General features: G+C 51.8%; 4 protein-coding genes across 5 annotated transcripts; 2 read left to right on the forward strand and 2 right to left on the reverse strand.

Annotated features, from left to right (window-relative positions):
• The first annotated feature begins 649 nt into the window (after positions 1-649).
• CCT3 (chaperonin containing TCP1 subunit 3) lies at positions 650-7,959 on the forward strand. The gene is made up of 14 exons (XM_032204578.1): positions 650-766; positions 1,529-1,590; positions 2,016-2,066; positions 2,162-2,224; positions 2,826-2,922; positions 3,326-3,443; positions 3,611-3,797; positions 4,296-4,445; positions 4,903-5,035; positions 5,476-5,557; positions 5,679-5,859; positions 6,066-6,311; positions 6,889-7,020; positions 7,575-7,959. Exons 1-14 carry the CDS (start codon positions 736-738, stop codon positions 7,677-7,679), a joined length of 1,638 nt encoding a protein of 545 aa, XP_032060469.1. The 5' UTR covers positions 650-735; the 3' UTR covers positions 7,680-7,959.
• Positions 7,960-8,150: 191 nt separating this feature from the next.
• Positions 8,151-11,512, forward strand: GLMP (glycosylated lysosomal membrane protein). Its single transcript, XM_032204423.1, has 6 exons — positions 8,151-8,205; positions 8,573-8,830; positions 9,139-9,321; positions 9,455-9,673; positions 9,778-10,055; positions 10,368-11,512. Exons 1-6 carry the CDS (start codon positions 8,152-8,154, stop codon positions 10,534-10,536), a joined length of 1,161 nt encoding a protein of 386 aa, XP_032060314.1. The 5' UTR covers position 8,151; the 3' UTR covers positions 10,537-11,512.
• A 996-nt stretch (positions 11,513-12,508) lies between these two features.
• Positions 12,509-14,374, reverse strand: TMEM79 (transmembrane protein 79). The gene is given in 4 exon segments (XM_032204537.1): positions 12,509-12,785; positions 12,788-12,806; positions 13,085-13,298; positions 13,540-14,374. Coding segments are annotated over 4 exon segments (1,140 nt in total). The 5' UTR covers positions 14,261-14,374; the 3' UTR covers positions 12,509-12,599.
• A 331-nt stretch (positions 14,375-14,705) lies between these two features.
• On the reverse strand, positions 14,706-18,232 carry LOC116499638 (ER membrane protein complex subunit 4-like). 2 transcript variants are annotated; one of them, XM_032204427.1, is made up of 4 exons: positions 18,174-18,232; positions 17,561-17,714; positions 17,352-17,512; positions 14,706-14,919 (listed from the first exon to the last, which is right to left on the reverse strand). In XM_032204427.1, exons 2-4 carry the CDS (start codon positions 17,670-17,672, stop codon positions 14,893-14,895), a joined length of 300 nt encoding a protein of 99 aa, XP_032060318.1. In that variant the 5' UTR covers positions 17,673-17,714; positions 18,174-18,232; the 3' UTR covers positions 14,706-14,892. The 2 variants fall into 2 exon arrangements, with proteins under 2 accessions (XP_032060318.1, XP_032060317.1); XM_032204426.1 differs by lacking the exon at positions 14,706-14,919 and having other exon boundaries at positions 17,018-17,512.
• Positions 18,233-18,586: the final 354 nt, after the last annotated feature.

Consider the following 18,586-nt stretch of genomic DNA (forward strand, 5'->3'; position numbering starts at 1 on the left):
GCTGGCGGGGATGAGGTGCGCGCCGTTGGTGGAGCAGAGACTCCTCGGCCGCCCAGCGCTGTTTTGCCTGCTTGAATGCTTGCTTAATAAATTTGGATCTGATAAAGATTATTCTGAGAGTGGTTTGGTTCCTACCACTTATTACAGTCAGGCATTGGGACGGGTTGCCCAGGGAGGTGGTAGAGTCACTGTCCCTGGGGGTGTTCGAGGAAAGGTTGGACATGGTGCTTGGGGACATGGTTCAGTGGGTGACATCGGTGGTAGGGGGATGGTTGGACCAGACGAGGTTGGATTGCTTTTTTAATTCAATGATTTTCTGATTCTGACACCAGCCCCACAAAGACTACCACTCCCAGCATGCCCCGTGGCAGCCCGCCCATCCCATAGCCCCCTACGCCTGGCGCATGCGCCCTGATCGTCGGACCCATTTTCCAGCCATGCTCTCGGGCCCGGTAGCCTGCGCATGCGCACTGCCGCCTGGCCCCTCCCAACGCGCTGCCAGCCCGGTTGCTCCTCAACCGAACTTTCTGAGAACCCCGCGGGGTGGGGACGGGAGGCGCAAGCCCCGCCTCCTGCTCGCTCCCGCCTTCTGATTGGGCGTCGGGCCCGCCGCGCAGGCAGCGATTGGACGCGGCGGGGCGGCCCTCGGGGTAGGCTGTGGTGGCGGGGCGAGTGAGCTCCGCTCTAGAAGCTTCCCCTCGGCTCCGCGCTCCGGGTCCCGCCGCCGCCGCCGCCATGATGGGCCCGCGCCCCGTCCTCGTTCTCAGTGAGTCCCCCCTCAGTCCCCCCCTCGCCGCCATTTTGTGTCCCCTCAGGGCCCGGCGCCCCCCTTGTGGCCCCCGCCGCGGGGCTGAGGCGCCGCAGCTCCCCGCAGTCCCCGGGGTTATCCGGGGCCCCGTAGCTCCAGGCTCCCTTCCCGTCCTCTCGGTGCTGCTTTTAGGCTTTTCTCCTTTCTTATAAATCTGGGGGGGGGGGGGGGTTCTTATGTGTAGTTCTGACGTAAACCTCTCCTCGGCCAGGCTAAATACGTAACACAAATCCCCCAATGTGCTTGCGAGCCTCTGTTACAGCCTGCTCAAACATACCAAAGGCTGAGATTTACTGATGTACAAAACTGAATTATAAACCCTGGTTCTTCTTGTCATACAGACTTTGCAGACCACAAGCTACCATGCAGCAGCCTCTAGGATTTAGGGGGTCTTCCAGGTTTTTGTGAATCTCTGCTGCTTGGTTTTGTGGGGGAAGAGGTTATATCTAAGGGGTACAAGTTTTTCAGATGAATCTGTTGCTAATCAGGTATCCTGTTATAATCAGGAATACTATTTTTCATTGGTACTCTTTTATGAGTATGCTTTCTTAGACCAGCTGTAATATTTATTGTAAATTCTTAATTTAGAACTGTGTGCGTGACTGAGAGGGTGTTTTAGTCCATTGTCACCATCACCATTTCAGTCTTGGGTTTTCTGGTAAGACTACACGATGGTTATATTTGTGCTATTTTTATTTTTTTTTTCCCTGTGTGCTTTAGGTCAAAATATGAAACGTGAGTCTGGAAGAAAAGTCCAGACTGGGAACATCACTGCTGCTAAGGTACCATATTCTGACGTCAATCAACTTTTTTATTATGTTTTAACACGTGTGTGTGTGTATAAAAAAGCAGAGTAGAAGGACCATATAAAATGAATTTTCAGTGTTAAAACCAGTATGTTTGATGTAACTGCATGTGGAGGGGTTTAACCCATCAAAACCTCTTTCTCTGCCAAGTCTGAGAGTGTTTAAATGTTGGCATCTGTTTTTAGTACTTACTCAGTGTGATGCCGCTGCTCTAATAATCCCTGGGTTCTCGTTTCCACATGAGTCCTGTCTTCTGCTACATCTAAGCAATTGCAGAATCATCAGGTTGTTTAGATTCATTGTAGTGGCTGCTTGTTTTGTGTACATTATGCGTTTATTTGAGGCTGTTTTAGATATTTTGATGCCTTCATGTTTTGCCTAATTCCTTGTGTTCCTCCTAGACTATTGCTGACATTATCCGAACATGTTTGGGACCAAGAGCTATGATGAAGGTAAGAACGTTTGCTGAGATCCCTGTGCTGCTGCTGGCTATAAACACTGCACTTATTAAAGGTCAGTGCAAATACTGCTTCTCTTTTGGTTGCAGATGCTTTTGGACCCCATGGGTGGGATTGTGATGACCAATGATGGCAATGCTATCCTTAGAGAGGTGAGTTTCTCCTAAAGGATTGTCTTGCTTAACTTGTGAGTCAGTATGTTCTGGGATATGGTTAAATAGCTTGGTTAAATAGCTGCCAATGGCATTATGTTATTTGGCCTTCTATCTTGAGAACCAAAAAATATTAAACATTACCAAGAAAAAGGTGCTTATTGGAGAGGAATTAAATGCTTCTAGGTAGTGCTCTTCCTCAGAAAAGTGCATTTGATCTCAGGATAGTAATTTTTCATGGAGGTTTTATAAGACTGATAAGAATTCGCTTGTAATTTTAGTTATAATCGCTTGCATCAAAGCCTATTGAGTAGATGCTTAATTTTACTATGCCAAATGATTAGACCAAGAAATTGTCGTTGCTTTTCTAGTGTGAGTGTTGTGGAAATAGCATCACAAAAAATATAATGCCTGAAAAACTGTGGGGATGCAATACAACGAAATACAAATGCTTATTTTCCCCCTCAAAAAGGAAGAAATACTGGTGTTATAGTCAGGCAGAATACCTTTGATTACTTAAAATGTGAGGTATTTGTTCCATTGAAAGAAGCTTCAGGTTTAGTATTCCGGAACCAAAACTGTACCGTTTGCATCTGTACAGATTCAAGTCCAGCATCCAGCTGCAAAATCAATGATAGAGATTAGCCGTACTCAAGATGAAGAAGTTGGAGATGGGACCACATCTGTAATTATCCTTGGTAAGGAGCACAAATAAGACATGAACCTTTTATAGAAAGTTAATGCTAAAGCTTGTCTTGTTTGCTCATCAGATCCCAGTAAGTATGCATTACTGAGACAGATCCGTGTTATTTCCCAACCCTAAAATTGGGTGGGTTGGTTGGTTGGTTCTTGTTGGGTTGTTTTTAGACCATGAAGAGTAGTAGGTTCATTAGACCCTTAAGTGATTAGCTTCATGGTTCAAAAAATTGTGTTCTTTCCCCCAGTTTAGCACAATCAAGTATAACAGAAGGTATGGATGATATTAGAGCTCTCTGCATGGAGAGTAGATACTTTTGGCTGGTATATTTTCCTTAAGTTTTGGCTGCCAATTGTTCTGCTAACTCATCTGGGGAATTTATATGTGTTTATTTTTCCCCTTAGCTGGAGAGATGCTTTCTGTTGCTGAACACTTCCTGGAACAGCAGATGCACCCAACTGTGATCATTGGGGCTTATCGTAAGGCTTTGGATGACATGATCAGTATTCTAAAGAAAATTGGGTAAGTGTGGGCTGGTGGGAGTCAGAGAGAAGGGATGTGGGGCTTCTGCTTAAAGACGATTCTTGAGGGAATCATGTTGGTAAAACGACAATTAGAGGTGAACTGTAGTTTGTAGTTGTAGTTTGGAATAATACTTAGTTTACTATTGACTTTTTACTTTCTCTCAGCACTCCAGTGGATGTGAACAACAGAGAGATGATGCTTAAAATAATAAAGAGTGCTATAAACACCAAAGCAATAAACCGCTGGTCTGACTTGGCCTGTACCATTGCTCTTGATGCTGTTAAGACTGTGGAGTTTGAGGAAAATGGCAGAAAAGAAATTGATATAAAAAAATATGCAAAAGTAGAGAAGGTATGTCCTGAATTTTTTTTTTTTTTAATATATTTTTTTAAAATCTGTGTGCTTCTTTCTCATTTTGAATTAAATAATTCTAGAATGCAGCAGGAAGAATTTTGTGCTATTGATCTGAAGTCTGCAAACATAACCCTTGGAGATATTTTACTTTGTGCTATTGGCCTTGCTGGAGTACAGTGAAAACGGGCAGTTATTTGAACAGTTCCAGAATACTGCTTAAAAAGACGACTTCAACTATTTCAATTTCCATCTTCCATCCACATGTTGCCATGTGATAGGTTGTAAGCTGTTTCTCAAGTTCTTCAATGGCTTTTCACTTGACCTAAGTCAGTGTGCTCTTACCATTAACTCAGGTTATCACCAGAGTTAAATCATACTTGCTCAAGAGAACTTTCTTTTTTCAGTAGATGGGATGGATAGTTTCAGGAGCATGGATATACAGATTTTTGTAGACTAGACTAACTCATCTTGTTCCCCCTTTCTTATGTCTGTCAGATTCCAGGTGGCTTTAGTGAAGACTCTTGTGTTCTGCGTGGAATCATGGTGAATAAAGATGTAACTCATCCCAGGATGCGTCGCCTTATTAAGAATCCACGCATTGTCCTTCTGGATTGTTCACTAGAGTACAAGAAGGGAGAGAGCCAGGTAAAGCAAGTTCTGTTAGGGATGTCTGCAACTTCTGATTTAAGACTAGCGAGGTGAACAAACCCAGATAGCTCGTTACCTGCATGAGGGGCAGAAGGCCCCATGTTTCTTGCCTTTCAGAGACCTTTTGCATGTATGGCCTAATTCTGCTGATTCTGGGATCAGTCAGTACCCTGGAGAAAAAGAGAAAATAACCGAGGCTACAATGTTTAACTCACTGTGAAGTAGCTGCAGTAATTTGTGTAATGTGAATGTCAAGAGTCAAATATCTCTGTCTTAATTAATGCTAGTGTTAAACTGACATGGTGTCAGTTCATCTGATCCGTGTTTTTAATTGTGCAGTTCCCTCTAACTCTTTCCTGTGGGAGCTGAGGTAGCTTAAGTCAGAGGGTCTGTGTTTAACTCACTGATGGGTTGGGATGAATACAGTAAGATATTCACACTTCTTTCTATACAGACTGATATTGAAATAACACGGGAGGAAGACTTTGCCCGCATCCTGCAGATGGAGGAAGAGTACATTCAGCAGATTTGTGAGGATCTTATGAGAGTGAAGCCAGATCTGGTCATCACAGAAAAAGGAATTTCTGGTAATAATGCTCATGATCCTTCCTTTTGTTGAGTTCATCTTTATGTTCATACTGCGTTAAACACACTGTTCAATAATAAGAAAAAAAATAATTTTGAATATGGCCTTATAGTAGTTTTTTTGTCAGTGCTCTAGAAAATAGGTATGAAATGCGGGTATTAGATTTCATTCTTTTGAACGTGGATGCTTATAATAATGTTTTGCTTTTCCAGCATTTGGAAACTATATCAAAACATAAGTGAGGATGAGATTAACAAACCAGGGAGAGCTGCACTGTAATTTTTTTCTTGCAGCTTGGTTTAGGATGCAACATTTAGGTTACTTCCTTTCCCTTCTTGCTACTTTAAAGATACACAGTTTGTAAACAAAAATAAAATAAAAATAAACAAGCAAACAAAAACCTGCTGATTGATAAATAAAGTTGCACAAACCTGATTTCAGACTTGGCCCAACACTACCTGATGAGAGCCAACATCACAGCAATCCGCAGAGTGAGGAAGACTGACAACAACAGGATTGCCAGGTAAATGTTCTCTTCCTTGCCACAGTTCATTCTTGCTGTGGCACTGAGTTTTCATTCTTATCTCACTCTTTCTCCTGTTCTTATTTGTGAGCATCTGACTTAATTGTTGGTTGTGTGATAGGGCCTGCGGAGCTCGCATTGTGAGTCGCACTGATGAGCTGCGAGAGGAAGATGTGGGAACCGGAGCCAGGCTCTTTGAAGTTAAAAAAATAGGGGATGAGTATTTTGCCTTCATCACGGATTGCAAAGACCCCAAGGCTTGCACTATCATTCTGCGTGGAGCCAGCAAGGAAATCCTTGCAGTAAGTTACTACGTGTTTTTCCCTGCTGTTCTGCCACCTTCCTAGTGTCAGTAAGTTGTTACTTCCTTGTGAGTTCCTTTGGGAATTCTTTCTCACTCCAGAACCCAATCTTGTGTGCTCTACAAGGCAAAACGGTGGAGGGACAAGCCCAGCAGATCTGTGCTCATTTTCTACAACCAAAAAATGTTTTTATGTGCCTACTACAGGAGGTAGAGCGTAACCTTCAGGATGCCATGCAGGTGTGTCGCAACGTCCTCATTGACCCACAGCTGGTGCCAGGAGGGGGAGCGACTGAAATGGCGGTTTCCCATGCATTGACAGAGAAGTCCAAAGGCATGACAGGTGTGGAGCAGTGGCCCTACCGGGCAGTAGCCCAAGCTCTGGAAGTCATTCCCCGAACACTCATCCAGAACTGCGGCGCTAGTACCATCCGTGTGCTGACCTCACTTAGGGTAAGGCATGCACTAGGGAGTTATCCCCAGAGGTTCATTGTCCTGCCCCTCAGATCCTTTCTTTTCAGTATCTCTTGAGGTGGCAAGAGAGAGCTCAGACTGTTGAGGTTGTAGCCCTTCAGTAGTTGCAGTAGGCTTTTACAGTGAAGGAATCCTTGGTTGGAGTAACCCATCCCCTCAAGGTGATTGGAATACTAGTTTTTTCTTGCATTAGCTGGGCTGCAAACATTTTTACTGAAGCCTTGTACCAGAACGTGAAGTCACAAAAATTGAATTAAATGGTTGGTTTGAAGTACCAGAGTGTAAAATCAAAATAAAAAAACCCTGAGGTTGAACAAAATCAAAATCTTCCTTTGTGGTCAGATTGAATGGCATGAGAGAGAAGGAATCACCAAGTATAATTTCTGATACAATTGTTTTAAGCAGTGCTTGGTAATACGCTTTTGTGTAAATTCCAAAATTGGAAAAAAATAATAAAAAAAAAAAGACTACTTACTGTTTTCTTGAGGCTATGAATTTGCGTTTCTTGCAGGTGTATTGCTACATGATTGGTAGTGACCTGTTGTTCTGCTTACAGGCAAAACACACCCAAGAGGGCAGCCAGACATGGGGAGTGAATGGTGAGACCGGAGCTTTAGTTGATATGAAGGACCTGGGGATCTGGGAGCCTTTAGCGGTCAAATTGCAGACCTACAAAACAGCAGTAGAGGTAAGGAGAGGAGTTAAAACTTTTTTTTTTTTTTAAAAAAAAAAGAAAAAAGAAAAAAGAAAAAAAAGTGAGCCTCTGTAGCTTGTCCTTTTGGACTGGGGCATGTTGCTGTGTAGACATTCAGATGCTTGGAGAAGCACTGCAACCTGAGCATGGCGTTTGCCAGCTCACTAATGCAAGAGGCGTATGATGGGGATGCAGAAGAGGTGCAACACGTGGGGGAGCTTGTATCGGTTTTGGAGGGGTTGCCTGAGCCTGGGATGTGCCCTTTTCCATCCTACCTGTTTCTCTAACTTAACTGTCTCACAAGAACGAGTGGTTCTGTGTGAGCCAGGGCTGAGAAATTTGGTGGCAGCGGTGTGCTGGAATCCAGTCAGCAGCCCTGGGAGCTTTTGTGCTTTGGTATCTGACCTTGAAAGGCACCTCTTCTTCAAACCCACTGCGAGCACTCAGAAGGAAGGCAGGTGCTTTGGTGTTGTGAAAGCTACATGGATTGTGTTTTATTCTTTGTGACGGGCTCTTGGTTAGATGTGGATGTGGTATTTTTCCCGCAGACTGCAGTTCTTCTGCTCCGCATTGATGACATTGTTTCGGGGCACAAAAAGAAAGGCGATGAGCAAAGCAAGCAGCCCGCAGCGACGGAGGCTTCCCAGGAGTAGAGGCTGCATTGCCACGATGAAGCAGCAGGCAGCGCAGTCCCGACACCAGAAGCAGCTCCCTGCAGCGCTTCGGTTTCTCCCCAGTCCTGAGCTGGAGCTGGGGCAAAGTCCAAGAATTTGTCAGAAGTTTTGGGGCGGGGGGTGGGAGGGAAGAAAACCTGGAATATGGTGAAAAGGGCCAACACGTCCCGTGAAGGGTGGAGACACCACTGCTTTAATTTAAGTCTCCCCTGTACTTCCTCATTGCTGTTTGCCTCGACAATAAAGGACTTTAAAGGAATTTCGCTGCGGGGCGCTCCGTGCGTGGGGGGCAGGAACTGGGGGGGTGGGCGGGGGCCGCGCCCCGCTTCCTGCAGGCGGCGGCGCCTTTAAGGGGTGGGGGGGGGCGCGCTCCGAGCTGTCACGTGACGGGGCGGGGCCCTCCCCTCCGGGCCGGGTCCTAGCGCCGGGTTCCGCTCCCCCGGAGGGAGCCATGCGGCAGCTGCTGCTCTTGGCCGGGCTGCTGGCGGCGGCCGGCGGCCGGGAGGTGACGGCGGCACCGGGACCGGGGAAGGGGGGGGGGGGGAGCGGTTCACCGGGCTGAGCCGGGGCCGTGCCCGTGCCCCGGGCTCGGCTCGGGGCCGGGGAGAGGCTGCCTCGGCGGTCCCGAGCTTCCCCCCCGGGCCTCGGCTGCGGACGGGGAAGCGGCTCCGAAATGGGGAAGCTGCCCCGCAGCGGGCGAGTGCGCGGCGCTGACCGTGCTCGTTGGGCAACGCCAGGGCCCCGTCACCCGCGGGGCTGGTGGGGAAGTCGGGAGCGGCCCCGCGGTGCCTTCCTCCGGCCGAGCAGAGGCTGCCAGGTCGGCCTCCGCTGGAGAACCGAGCCTCCCGCTGAGGCCTCTTCTTCCTCCGCAGGTGTGGATGCAGTACAACCCTGGCTGGAACGGCTCTTCCGTCAACCTGCTGCATGTCCGGGCGGTGGGGCCCAATGACACCCTGCACTACATCTGGAGCAGCATCGGGGCCCCCGCCGTGCTGCTGGTGGTCACCGAGGGCACGAGCAGTGCCCTGCACGTCAACTGGACCCAGCTGCTCTCGCCCACTCCTGACGGAGCGATTCGGATTGAGCCCGCTGGCAGTGTTGTGTACTCCACAGCTGTCGTCTTCACCAAGGTACCGCCCGAGGATGTAGCACTGCTCTGGGAGAGCAGCCCTGCAGTGCAAGAGGTGTAGGGTTGTGCCTAGGGCAGAGCAGGTCAGTCTGCAGTTTTCCCAACCGCAGCTAAATGTTGCCTCGTGTGTCCTCCCCTGATTGTCTCAGGTTTGCAATGCCACCTCGAGATGCTTTGCCAAGGCGCTTCCTTTGTGGGTTCCCTCCTCTCTTTGCTGGCAGTGGTAGCTCTGTGGACCACAGCACAAAGTGGCAGTGTCCACGGCACCTGCTGGCAGCTTCCAGCCCCTCTCCCCTTCCTCCTCCCCAGGTGTTTGAGTACAGCAAGGCCAACGTGCAGGAGGAGGTCTTCTACCCCACCTACGACTTGTCGGACTTCTCCTGGGACAGCGTCAATCGGACCCTGAACCACACTGCCCTGACAGCCGAGTTTGTGGGTGGCCCAGCCACTGACCCCAGTGGCAGCTTCTCCAACGGCAGCCTGGCATTTCGGGTGAGCACACAGAGGGATGTACTGGGATGAACCCAGTGAATACCCTGTCCAAAAAATCTTCTAGAGAAAGAATGCTGCTCCTTTGTGTCCCAGCCCAGGATCATGCTGTCCCTCCAACCTATTTCTCCCGCAGGTGACAGCTTACGAGACCAGTGGCCGTGACGAGACCTTGCCCAGCCTTTTGCACACAGCAAACAGCTCTAAAGTGGAGTTTGTCCTTGCTGGGGCAGCCCCACGGGGCAACAGCTCATGGTTCGCCCTAGAGGTGGCCACAGTGGAAGAGGCAGGAGTGGTGCAGAGGCTGCGCTTGGCACGTTCCATCGACGATGAGTACACTCCCACCATCTTTGAGGTGAGTGCATGGAGAGCGTTGGGGTCGGGTAAATCCCCTGCTGCCGTGCTCGTCGCTATAGTTTGCCCTGGCATAAATACGCTCTTCTGTTCTCTCCTCGCCAGACGTTCTCCCTGGTAGCAGAGTCCCGAAACGACAGCTCCACGCTCAGTTTCCTGCAGTGGAAGGCGACAGCCTACGGCTCGCAGGCCCCCAAGCGCGAGGACAGCATCCAGTGCCACTCCGGCAGCCTGAAAGCAGCCAACTGGACCCTGCCCAGGTCCAGCATTGTCCTTGCCTACTTTGGGGAGGGCGTAGGCAGCACCTACACAATCAGTGCTGTCAACATCTCCTTTGGGGGTGAGGACGGAAATATTTACGAGGAAAAGCGCTACCTGAGCTGGTGAGTACAGTCTCCAGGGCACCAAAGTGATGCTCTCCCTCCTACTAGTAGCTTGGATTTGGGCAATTTTCTAGGCTAGAGGGTAGCAACTCTGTCCCTTTGACAGCCTGTTTTCCTAATATCTTGTGGCAAGGAGTGCATTTTGACCCATTTTGACCTCGCCATCCACCAGCATGGGAAACCACCTTCTACTGTTTGTGCGGGATCCTGACAAGAAATTCCTTTCGGGAAAGAAAGCCCCAGATAACTCCCCTCCATGGGACAGAGTTGATCCCCATCTCTGTGGCTGATGTGCCTCATTTCTTCCTGCAGGTCTGCACTGCTGGGCTTTGGGCAGCCCCCCAAGGACACCTTCTCTCCCCTGGTCATCTCCATCATGGCCGTGGCGCTGGGCACCCCCATGGTGCTGCTAGTGGTGGGCAGCTGTGTGGTTCTCTTTGCCCAGGGGAAACGCTACACTGAGTATGAGCCCATCAACTGAGTGGGGTGGGCTCTGGAGAGTCTTCCAGGCTCCTTCTTGTCCCCGGGGAAGCAACCACTACTGCTACAGGGCCTCCAATGCCTGCAATCTTCTCTGTTTTCCACTCTCACCCTGCAGTTCAGGCTCAGAGGGGACACGGACAACATTTGCACTAGTTGCCCATGTCACATGTCCCTCTGGCGGGCTGTCTCCTACTGCCCAGATCCTGCATCTGATGACACTTCTTCCTCTGTCTTTTCCTGACCCACCCAGCCAAGGACAGTGAGTGGGGGGAGTTGGTCAGGGTTTTTCTGAGCCAGGGAAAGATCATCCCAAGGGATGAGACCACTGCTGTCCTCTTTGCACCCAAGCAGCAGCAGGGATGGGCTGTGCCCTGTCCTGTGCCAATTCCAGAGCTCTCAAGGCTCTGCTTAAGCAGCTCCAGTCTAGGAGCAAGGCTGGAGGACAGGGCTGGGACTGGTGCTGCTCCTGACAGCACGCAAGGTGCCTTTCTGTTTCCCGCTGTGCTGGGGGCATCTTGGTGTAGCCCCCCACAGCAGCCCCCGCTGGGGATCACACACTTGCTCGATCCCCACTTCAAATGGGAGCCTCGTGCTGTGCTGGCCTCGGTGAGGGCTGCTGGCACAAGAAGAAAACTCGCTGCTGCTTTGTAGCAGATGCTTGAGCTCAGGTCCAAGGCTGATCTGGCCTAGCCATCACTTAAACCCCATCTGGGCTCTGCAGGATCAGCTTGGATCAGCTCTCCATGTGCTTGAAGCTGTGGGACCTGCATGATCCAGGGCTGCTCGGTGGTTGTGGAGGCACCACATCACTTAGAAGTGTGCTGGGCTTTTGTGTTCACAGTCACTGACTTGTCTTGTGACCAAATAAAAGGGATTTCTAAGAGTAGTTTCCTGGGGAAACACTGCACTATGGGAAAGTGGGATGAGTTCTGGGGCCCTGTGGGGATTAAAGGAAGGGTGCTGCAGCTCACAGCAGGAGCCAAGGTATGAAAGCCCCTCTGAGAAGAGGGAGGTTCATAATCTCTAGTGGTTCATGGTTGTTCCAGGGGTGGTTTTGGCTATGAGCCATGGGGTCAGCATGAGCCCAGGCCCTAAGCCATATTCCTGTTCCAAAGCACATTTGAAAGAGTCAGGCTATTCCCATTTTCCAGCTTGGTAGAGCTGCACTGGGTGAATTGCTCCCATGATATAGCAGCTGGGGATGAGAGGCTGAAGTCAAATGCTTGGCAAGATTTAGAGCTGAAGGGGCTTTCCTCTTATTTGGGGGATTTTTATAGCTGTTTTTTTGGGTTATGTCTGAGACTCAGAGAGCCATGACAACCAGGCTTATACAGGGCTGGATGTGCAGGGGTCCCCTTATGCCTGCCAAGGGCTACAGGGTAGGTCTCAGCACTCAAACCCCAGTGGGGTGCAGGCTGTAATCCCATCAGGGGGGTGGATTTGGCTGTCCCAGCCCAGGCAGCAGCACATCTGCGGCTGTCTAACCTGTCCCAGCCTCTCCCTGCGTCTGTCCCAGGGGCAGAGCTGTCTCCGACCCGGCAGACTGGTTTGTGAGCTGGGTGCTGAACCCCTGCCAGGAGGAAGAGGTGGAGGAGGAAGGAGCTGGGTGGGACTGGCCGTGTCACCGTGCAGGGATGGGGCAGTCACAGTGCTGGGAAATAGACAGCAGGGGGAGACCCCCCCTCCTCCCCCCCCCCCCCCCGGTGGAATTTCACTCTCCTTCCCCAAAACAGCCACGCACACACCCGCTCAGTTGAAGGGCTTTATTGGGCAAAGCCAGCTCCAGGAGGAAGTCCAGCAAAAGCCTGCCCAAACCATCCTCAAGGAGCATGTCGTTCTGCTCCTGGCTCTTGTCCGGTGGTGTCATTTGTCCACCTGCAGTAAAACTCCCCATGAAGAAGGCTTTACAACTCAACCATCTCAACCCCAGGGGCCTTACTAGGTCCAGGCAGGGAGCAGGGGCCCTGTCTGTCCCCCCACCTCCACCTTCAGGGCAGAGCAGCAAGGAGGGCTCAGCCCCTCTGCACCTCGGACCTGGCACCTGGTCCCCTTGGGGCTCCCTCACCCCCAGTACCGGAGTTTGGCCCCGCTCTCCTTGGAGCGCTCCTCGGGCTTCGGTGCTGCCACGGCAAGGAGGTTTTCAGGCTCCAGGACAAACATGCTGTACAGGTTCCAGAGCAGCATGGCCAGGAGGGGCAGGAAGGTCATGCTGAAGCCAAAGGCACGGAAGGAGCGCCCAATGGGCGTTATGACAGCCAGTAGATCAGCCTGGAGAGGGCAGGTAGGTGGGGGAACAGTGAGGGAGATGTCCTGGGGCTGGCACCTGGCTTAGGGTACCGGGCTCAGCTAGAGTTTGCCAGGTATGGCTGCTGTGGGAAGCAGGATGAAGGAGGGAGCAGGGATGAAGCAACCCTTGCCCTGCACAAGCTTTCCTTGCTGTCATCAGCCAGCTGAGGCATTGCTGAAGCGGGGGTTTGCACAAGCCAAGCACCTCGTTTCCACGCTGCGAAGTGCCGCAGCCCAGGGAGGGGAAAAGGGACACTTACCGGGAGATGGCAAAGAGCCCTGTGAGCAGGGGGATGAGCTTGAGGACCTCCTGCTGGAGGTAAGTGGCCAGCACAGCCATGTTGAAGAAGTAGAGGATGAAGAGGTGGACGGACTGGGAGACGTAAGTGCGGTGAATCTCCACCTCCTGCTGCAGCTCTCCGAAAGGCTCCAGTGCAGGGGAGCAGAGGCGGGAGATGCCGCTGACAATCATCCCTGGGGGGCAGAGAGATGGGCTGAGCAGACACCTGGTGAAGCCGTGTTGGGCCCAAGGGCTGCAGGGAGGACCAGGGAGATGCAGCAGGGTGGGAAAGAGGGTAAGAGAAGTGGTTGGCTCTCCATTGCCCTTGCCAGGAGCAGCCAAAGAGACCAGCCCCGACTCTACCCACCACCCCCTGTAGCCCTGCCCCCCCGGGGCTAACAGCCCAGGGCTGGGCACTTTGGCCCTGTGGCTCACCCAGGACAATGGGGAAGGTGGCAAAGGCAGCACAGCGGAGCGTGTAGACCAGGCGGGCGCTGATGGTAGGCAGGAGCGGAGCGTCAAAGGGCAGGAAGACATAGGCGCCATAGATGAGGCAGGGGCACAGGAACAGGGCCCCCACCACCGAGGCCACAGCCTTGAGGCCATCAGCACTGCAGTCCTTGATGCATGGGCACGATGACTTCTCAGCTGATGGCTTAGCCACTAGCCCCTCGAAGCCCGCTGGGTCCCTGCAGCGCAAGGGGCTGACGGGAAGGAAGACCTGCTTCTTGGCGGAGGCCATCGGGTCTGTCCCCATGGGGAACACAGCCCTCCCTTGTCTTCCTCCTGGGGCCATGGGGTAGGTTTTCTGCTTCCGCTCAATGCACTGCGGGTTGATGGGCACGAAGACGTGGGCTGCCATCACAGGCAGCCCATGGGCTTCGTCATCTTCAGATTCGGCTGAGGGGCACACAGGAGCAGCCTCCTCGGGATCCTCATGGCCCCCCTCAGGACTTGAGCGCCTCTTAGTCTCCATAGGCTCCTTCTGGCCCTGGGCACCATGCTGGCACTGGTCCCACAGCAGGGTGGCGTCGGGATCCCCTGGGTGTTCATTTGGGGCTGGAGGCACCTTGTCAAGGTGGGTGGCCGGGGCCACCTTCCCCAGCTCCAGCAAAGCCACCTCCTCTGGGGGCAGTATGGGCTCGGCAGCAGCCATGAGGGGGGCTGGCTTGGTGCTACTGGAGATGCAGCTGGGTGCTGGTGAGAAGCTCTCCTTTTTTTTGGGGTGTCAGGAAGAGACTAGGCTCCCATCCCTTCTGGTTTTACCCTGCACAAGAACAGAGACAGACAAAAAGACAACAGAACTGAGAGGTTTGGGGTCATTCACACAGCCCCAGTAACAACATGAGGCACAAATCCCATCTGCAAAGCAGGGACAGCCTGGGAACTGCCATCCACCCCCCAAAACACTCTAGGTTTCCTGGCTGGGGATGAGCCATGGGGCCTGGGGAAATGGGATCCTGCCTGGCCAATACAACCACCTCCACCCACAGCTCCATCCCATGCCAACATCAGCCAAGTACAGATATTTGGGGAGAGCCACAGCTAACGCCAGGATGGGCCAGATTTGCTGCCTCCCATGGCTGAGACTGGCCTGGATTTTGGGGGGAAAGTGCAGGAGGCAGATAGTTGCCACTTGCTGTGGGGTACCAGGAGATTCAGGCAGAAATCCCCCATTGTTCCCTCTGGGCAGGGGATCCTGGTCTCTTACCTGCTCCAGGCACTGCTGGCTGTGGACACAGGAGCCTCCTGCCACGAAAACCCCCTCTCCCTCTTTGACACATTCTCCTATGCATGCCTGGAAAGAGTCCAGTCCTGGCCACAAGCATGGCAAAACGGAGGCATAGAGCAGTGAGGGGCTCGATCTGAGGATGGCTAAAGCAGCTCCTGGCCCACCTCCATCTCCCCTCTCTCAACCCCACTCACCCTTCAGCCCTGTGGGACACCAGGCTCCCCTCACTTACTTGAAGAAGGGCAGGGGGCCATGGAGTGTGGAGCTGCGCAGCAGCAGCTGCAGGGCAGCGAGCTTGCGAAATGCTTCTGATTTTTTTTTCCGTCTGGACTTCAAACCTGTTTAACCAGCCAAGGTGGGGCTAGGCAGAAAGGAGGAGGCGCAGAAACGTCACCCAACATAGTGCCGAGTGCAAGCACACGGGTGGGTGCATCCTCCCCATAGCACGGCAGCCCCCACTTAGGGCTGTGTGTAACAACTTTATGCAACAACTTTGCATATAACAACAACAGCAAACACCCAGAAACTTCCATGCCTTAACGGCTGGAGAACAAGCAACCCGAGACTGCATGGAGTCTCCTGAATCACCCTTATTTGTTCCCTCTAAACTCTTTTACATTCCTGATGGCCTCATCGTTAAGAGTCTGATGTTATCATTAACCAATGGGCTTTCCGACCCCCATGGCCACACTCCCACATCTCCCCCTTCTCAAAGTGCCTGTTCCCAGAACAGGCACTTTGATCGCCTCATGAAGATGGGTTCAGCCAAACTCAGCAAACTGCTCAGAGAATCATAGGTCCTTAGAAACAAAGACTGTCCTGGTAACCTTACAGCTTATTCTCCTTATTAACAGACAGTTTATGATCCTGAAATATGGACCAAATGAGGTCAAGGTATGGGGACTCTGCTACTAAAAAACGACAAGGTAGCGAGCGGGATTGCTCAGCACCTGGCGAGCAATCTCTGAGGCCTTGAAGAGCCCTGTGGGACCACAGTCAGAAACGTGTGGTTTGCCAGATAGTGAGGGAGCTGCGGGCTCCTTTACTGATCCTTCTGCTCACACATTCGCCCCCCCCCGTCACTGCTGCTGTCGAGGGGCTTTTGCTGTTAGCACCCCCTGGTGGCCTGCGCGTGCCTTTGTACCCTGGGCCCTGTTGGCCTTGGGGTGCAGATGGATGTGCTTTTCTTTGATCCGGGAAGAACGGGATACGTAAGGCCCGAAGGCTGAGTTGCTTGACAACTTAAAGCGAGACATATTGCTCAAAAGGAATGGAAAATTGAGATTTGTTTATATTCAAGAAAAGGAATGGAAAATGGAGACTGTTAAGTCATGGAACTTAAAGGATTGTTTGTTAACTTTTCTGATTCTAAAGGCATACTAGTATGTAAAAGCGATGTTCTGTATATTTAGAACGTTTGATGTTCGTGTGTGCGTGTTGGTGGAGCATAGACTCCCCGCACACCCACCGGTGTTTACTTGCCTTTTATACCTTTTATAAATATTTGTTTTATAAATATTACAAAATTCAGATTGAGTTGAGACTTCATTTATAACTGGGGGCACTTTTTGAATGGAGAATGTGTCGCCATACGTATTTTTGGGGGTCCTATTTTAAATTCGTCTCAGTGTTCCGGTTAGGGATACATTTAGGGTTGTTCAGAAAGAGCGAAGACAGAGTCCGGTTGCATGTGGTGTTGCGTAAAGGCTCCCCAGGGGAGTTCAGGTGTCCCCAAAGGCTTCCATTGGGGGCAATTTTTGATGGGAGAAAGGGGCTCCATGCGTTTTTTCTAGGGTACCACTTGGGGAGGAACCAGTCAAAGGAAATAGCGCTTTCTGAAACTGTCAAGTTCTTGTTTGGCAACTCAGTGACTGGTTTGATCTACTTCACAGATGTAGAGGTAAGTGGACTGCTCTTTTGAAATAATAAAATTAAACACATGAAGTTTATCAAACGTGGCAGTGCATGTTTGCAGTCTCTTTATTGCTTTTGCCAGTGGTAGATAACATTTATAAGGAATTGGTCGAAGGAAAGAGCACCTTCTGGAACTGTGAAGCTCTGTGTTGGCAACTTGGTGACTGGCTTGGCCTGCTGTCCATCTCCAGAGGGAAGCGGACTGCTGTTTTGAAATTAAAAAATGATAATAAAGAAAATATGGTGCCGCTCTATGGCGCCTGGAGGACTGCCACTCTGCATGGCAGTTAAAAAGAACGTGGTTTGGAGATGGAGAGCAGCAGAGGTAAGGCAGCTGGGAAGAGAGATAAAAGTATTGCAGTAGGTAGGCTGTGGTTATGAGGTGCCTCAGGATGTGCTTTTCATCTTGTTTCTGCCCTTTCCTCGTGCAGCCTTGGAGAGGTAGCCCCATTTTTTGCCCTTCTGGCCCCATTTTTCGCTGTTTCACACCCATTTTTCAAGGTTTCAGCCCCATTTTTTGCCCTTCCAGCCCCGTTTTTCACTGTTTCGCCCCCATTTTTCGCCCTTCTGGCCCCGTTTTTTTGGTGTTTTTCCCCCGTACCTGCGGGGGCGCGACCAAGGCAAGCCAGTCGGAGGCGTGCGTGGGCAGCAGCCCCATGGCCTGGCACTTGTAGAGGGCAAGCGCCAGCCCCAGCCCGTTGCCCACCAGGAACACCAAACCCTGCAGCAGCCGCGCGCTTGAACTCTCCAGCAGCTTCAGGGCTGTGTGGGGGGAAAACCAGTCAGAGCGCTGGGAGGGGCCGGGCTTACTGGTGGAGAGGGAGAGCAGTGCCTGCAGCAGGCGCCAGCCCATCATGCCCACCATCATGGCTGGGAAGATGCTGATGGTGTTGCCGGCCATGTACATGATGAAGAGGTTCATGGGGATCTGCTTCAGCGGGCCCAGCGCCACGTCCCAGCAGCGCTGCGGGGGAAAAACGGGGGGAAAAAGGGGGGAAATGGTGAAAAATGAGGGGTGTGGGGGGTAATGGGGAGGTAAAAGGGGGAAAAAGGAGAGGAAAAGGGGGGAAAAGGGGGGATAAAGGGGGGTAAAGGGGGGATAAAGGGGAAGAAAATGGGGGAAAAAGGGAAAAAATGGAGGCAAATGGGGGAAAAGGGGATAAAAGGGGAGGAAAATGGGGGGAAAAAGGGGGGAAATGGTGAAAAAAGGGGGAAAAGGGGGAAGAAAATGGGAAGAACAATGAGGAAACTGGGGGAAAAAGGGAAAAAAGGGAGGCAAATGGGGGAAAAGGGGATAAAAGGGGAGGAAAGGGGGAAGAAAAGGGGAAGAACGAGGAGGCAAATGGGGGAAAAGGGGATAAAAGGGGAGGAAAATGGGGGGGGAAACGGGGGAAAAGAGGAAAAGCGGGGGGCAGGGCCCTACCTTCTCCACCAGGTTGCGGTCACTCTTGTGCACGCTGCCCTCCCCCAGCTGCCGCTCCGAGAACCCCACAGGGCCGCAGCTCTTGGGGGCTCTGCGGAGGCTGGTGGGGGACGGGACCCCCAGGTGACCCCCTCAGGACCCCCCCAATTCCCCCCAGGCCCCCCAAACCCCACAAAATACCTCAGGACCCCCCCAAATCCCCACAAGACCACCCCAAATCCCCCCCAGCCTCCCTCACGACCCCCCAGGACCTCCCCAAGCCCGCCAAATCGCCCCTAAAACCCCTCAGAACCCCCCAAAAACACCTCACGACCCCCTCAGCCCCCCCCAATCCCCCCAAAACCGCCCAGGACGCCCCACAACCCCCTCAGTACGCCTCAATCCCCCCAGACCAACACAAGACCCTCCAAGAC

The sequence above is a fragment of the Aythya fuligula genome, chromosome 28 (assembly GCF_009819795.1).
Source record: "Aythya fuligula isolate bAytFul2 chromosome 28, bAytFul2.pri, whole genome shotgun sequence".
Classification (NCBI taxonomy): Eukaryota; Metazoa; Chordata; class Aves; order Anseriformes; family Anatidae; genus Aythya; species Aythya fuligula.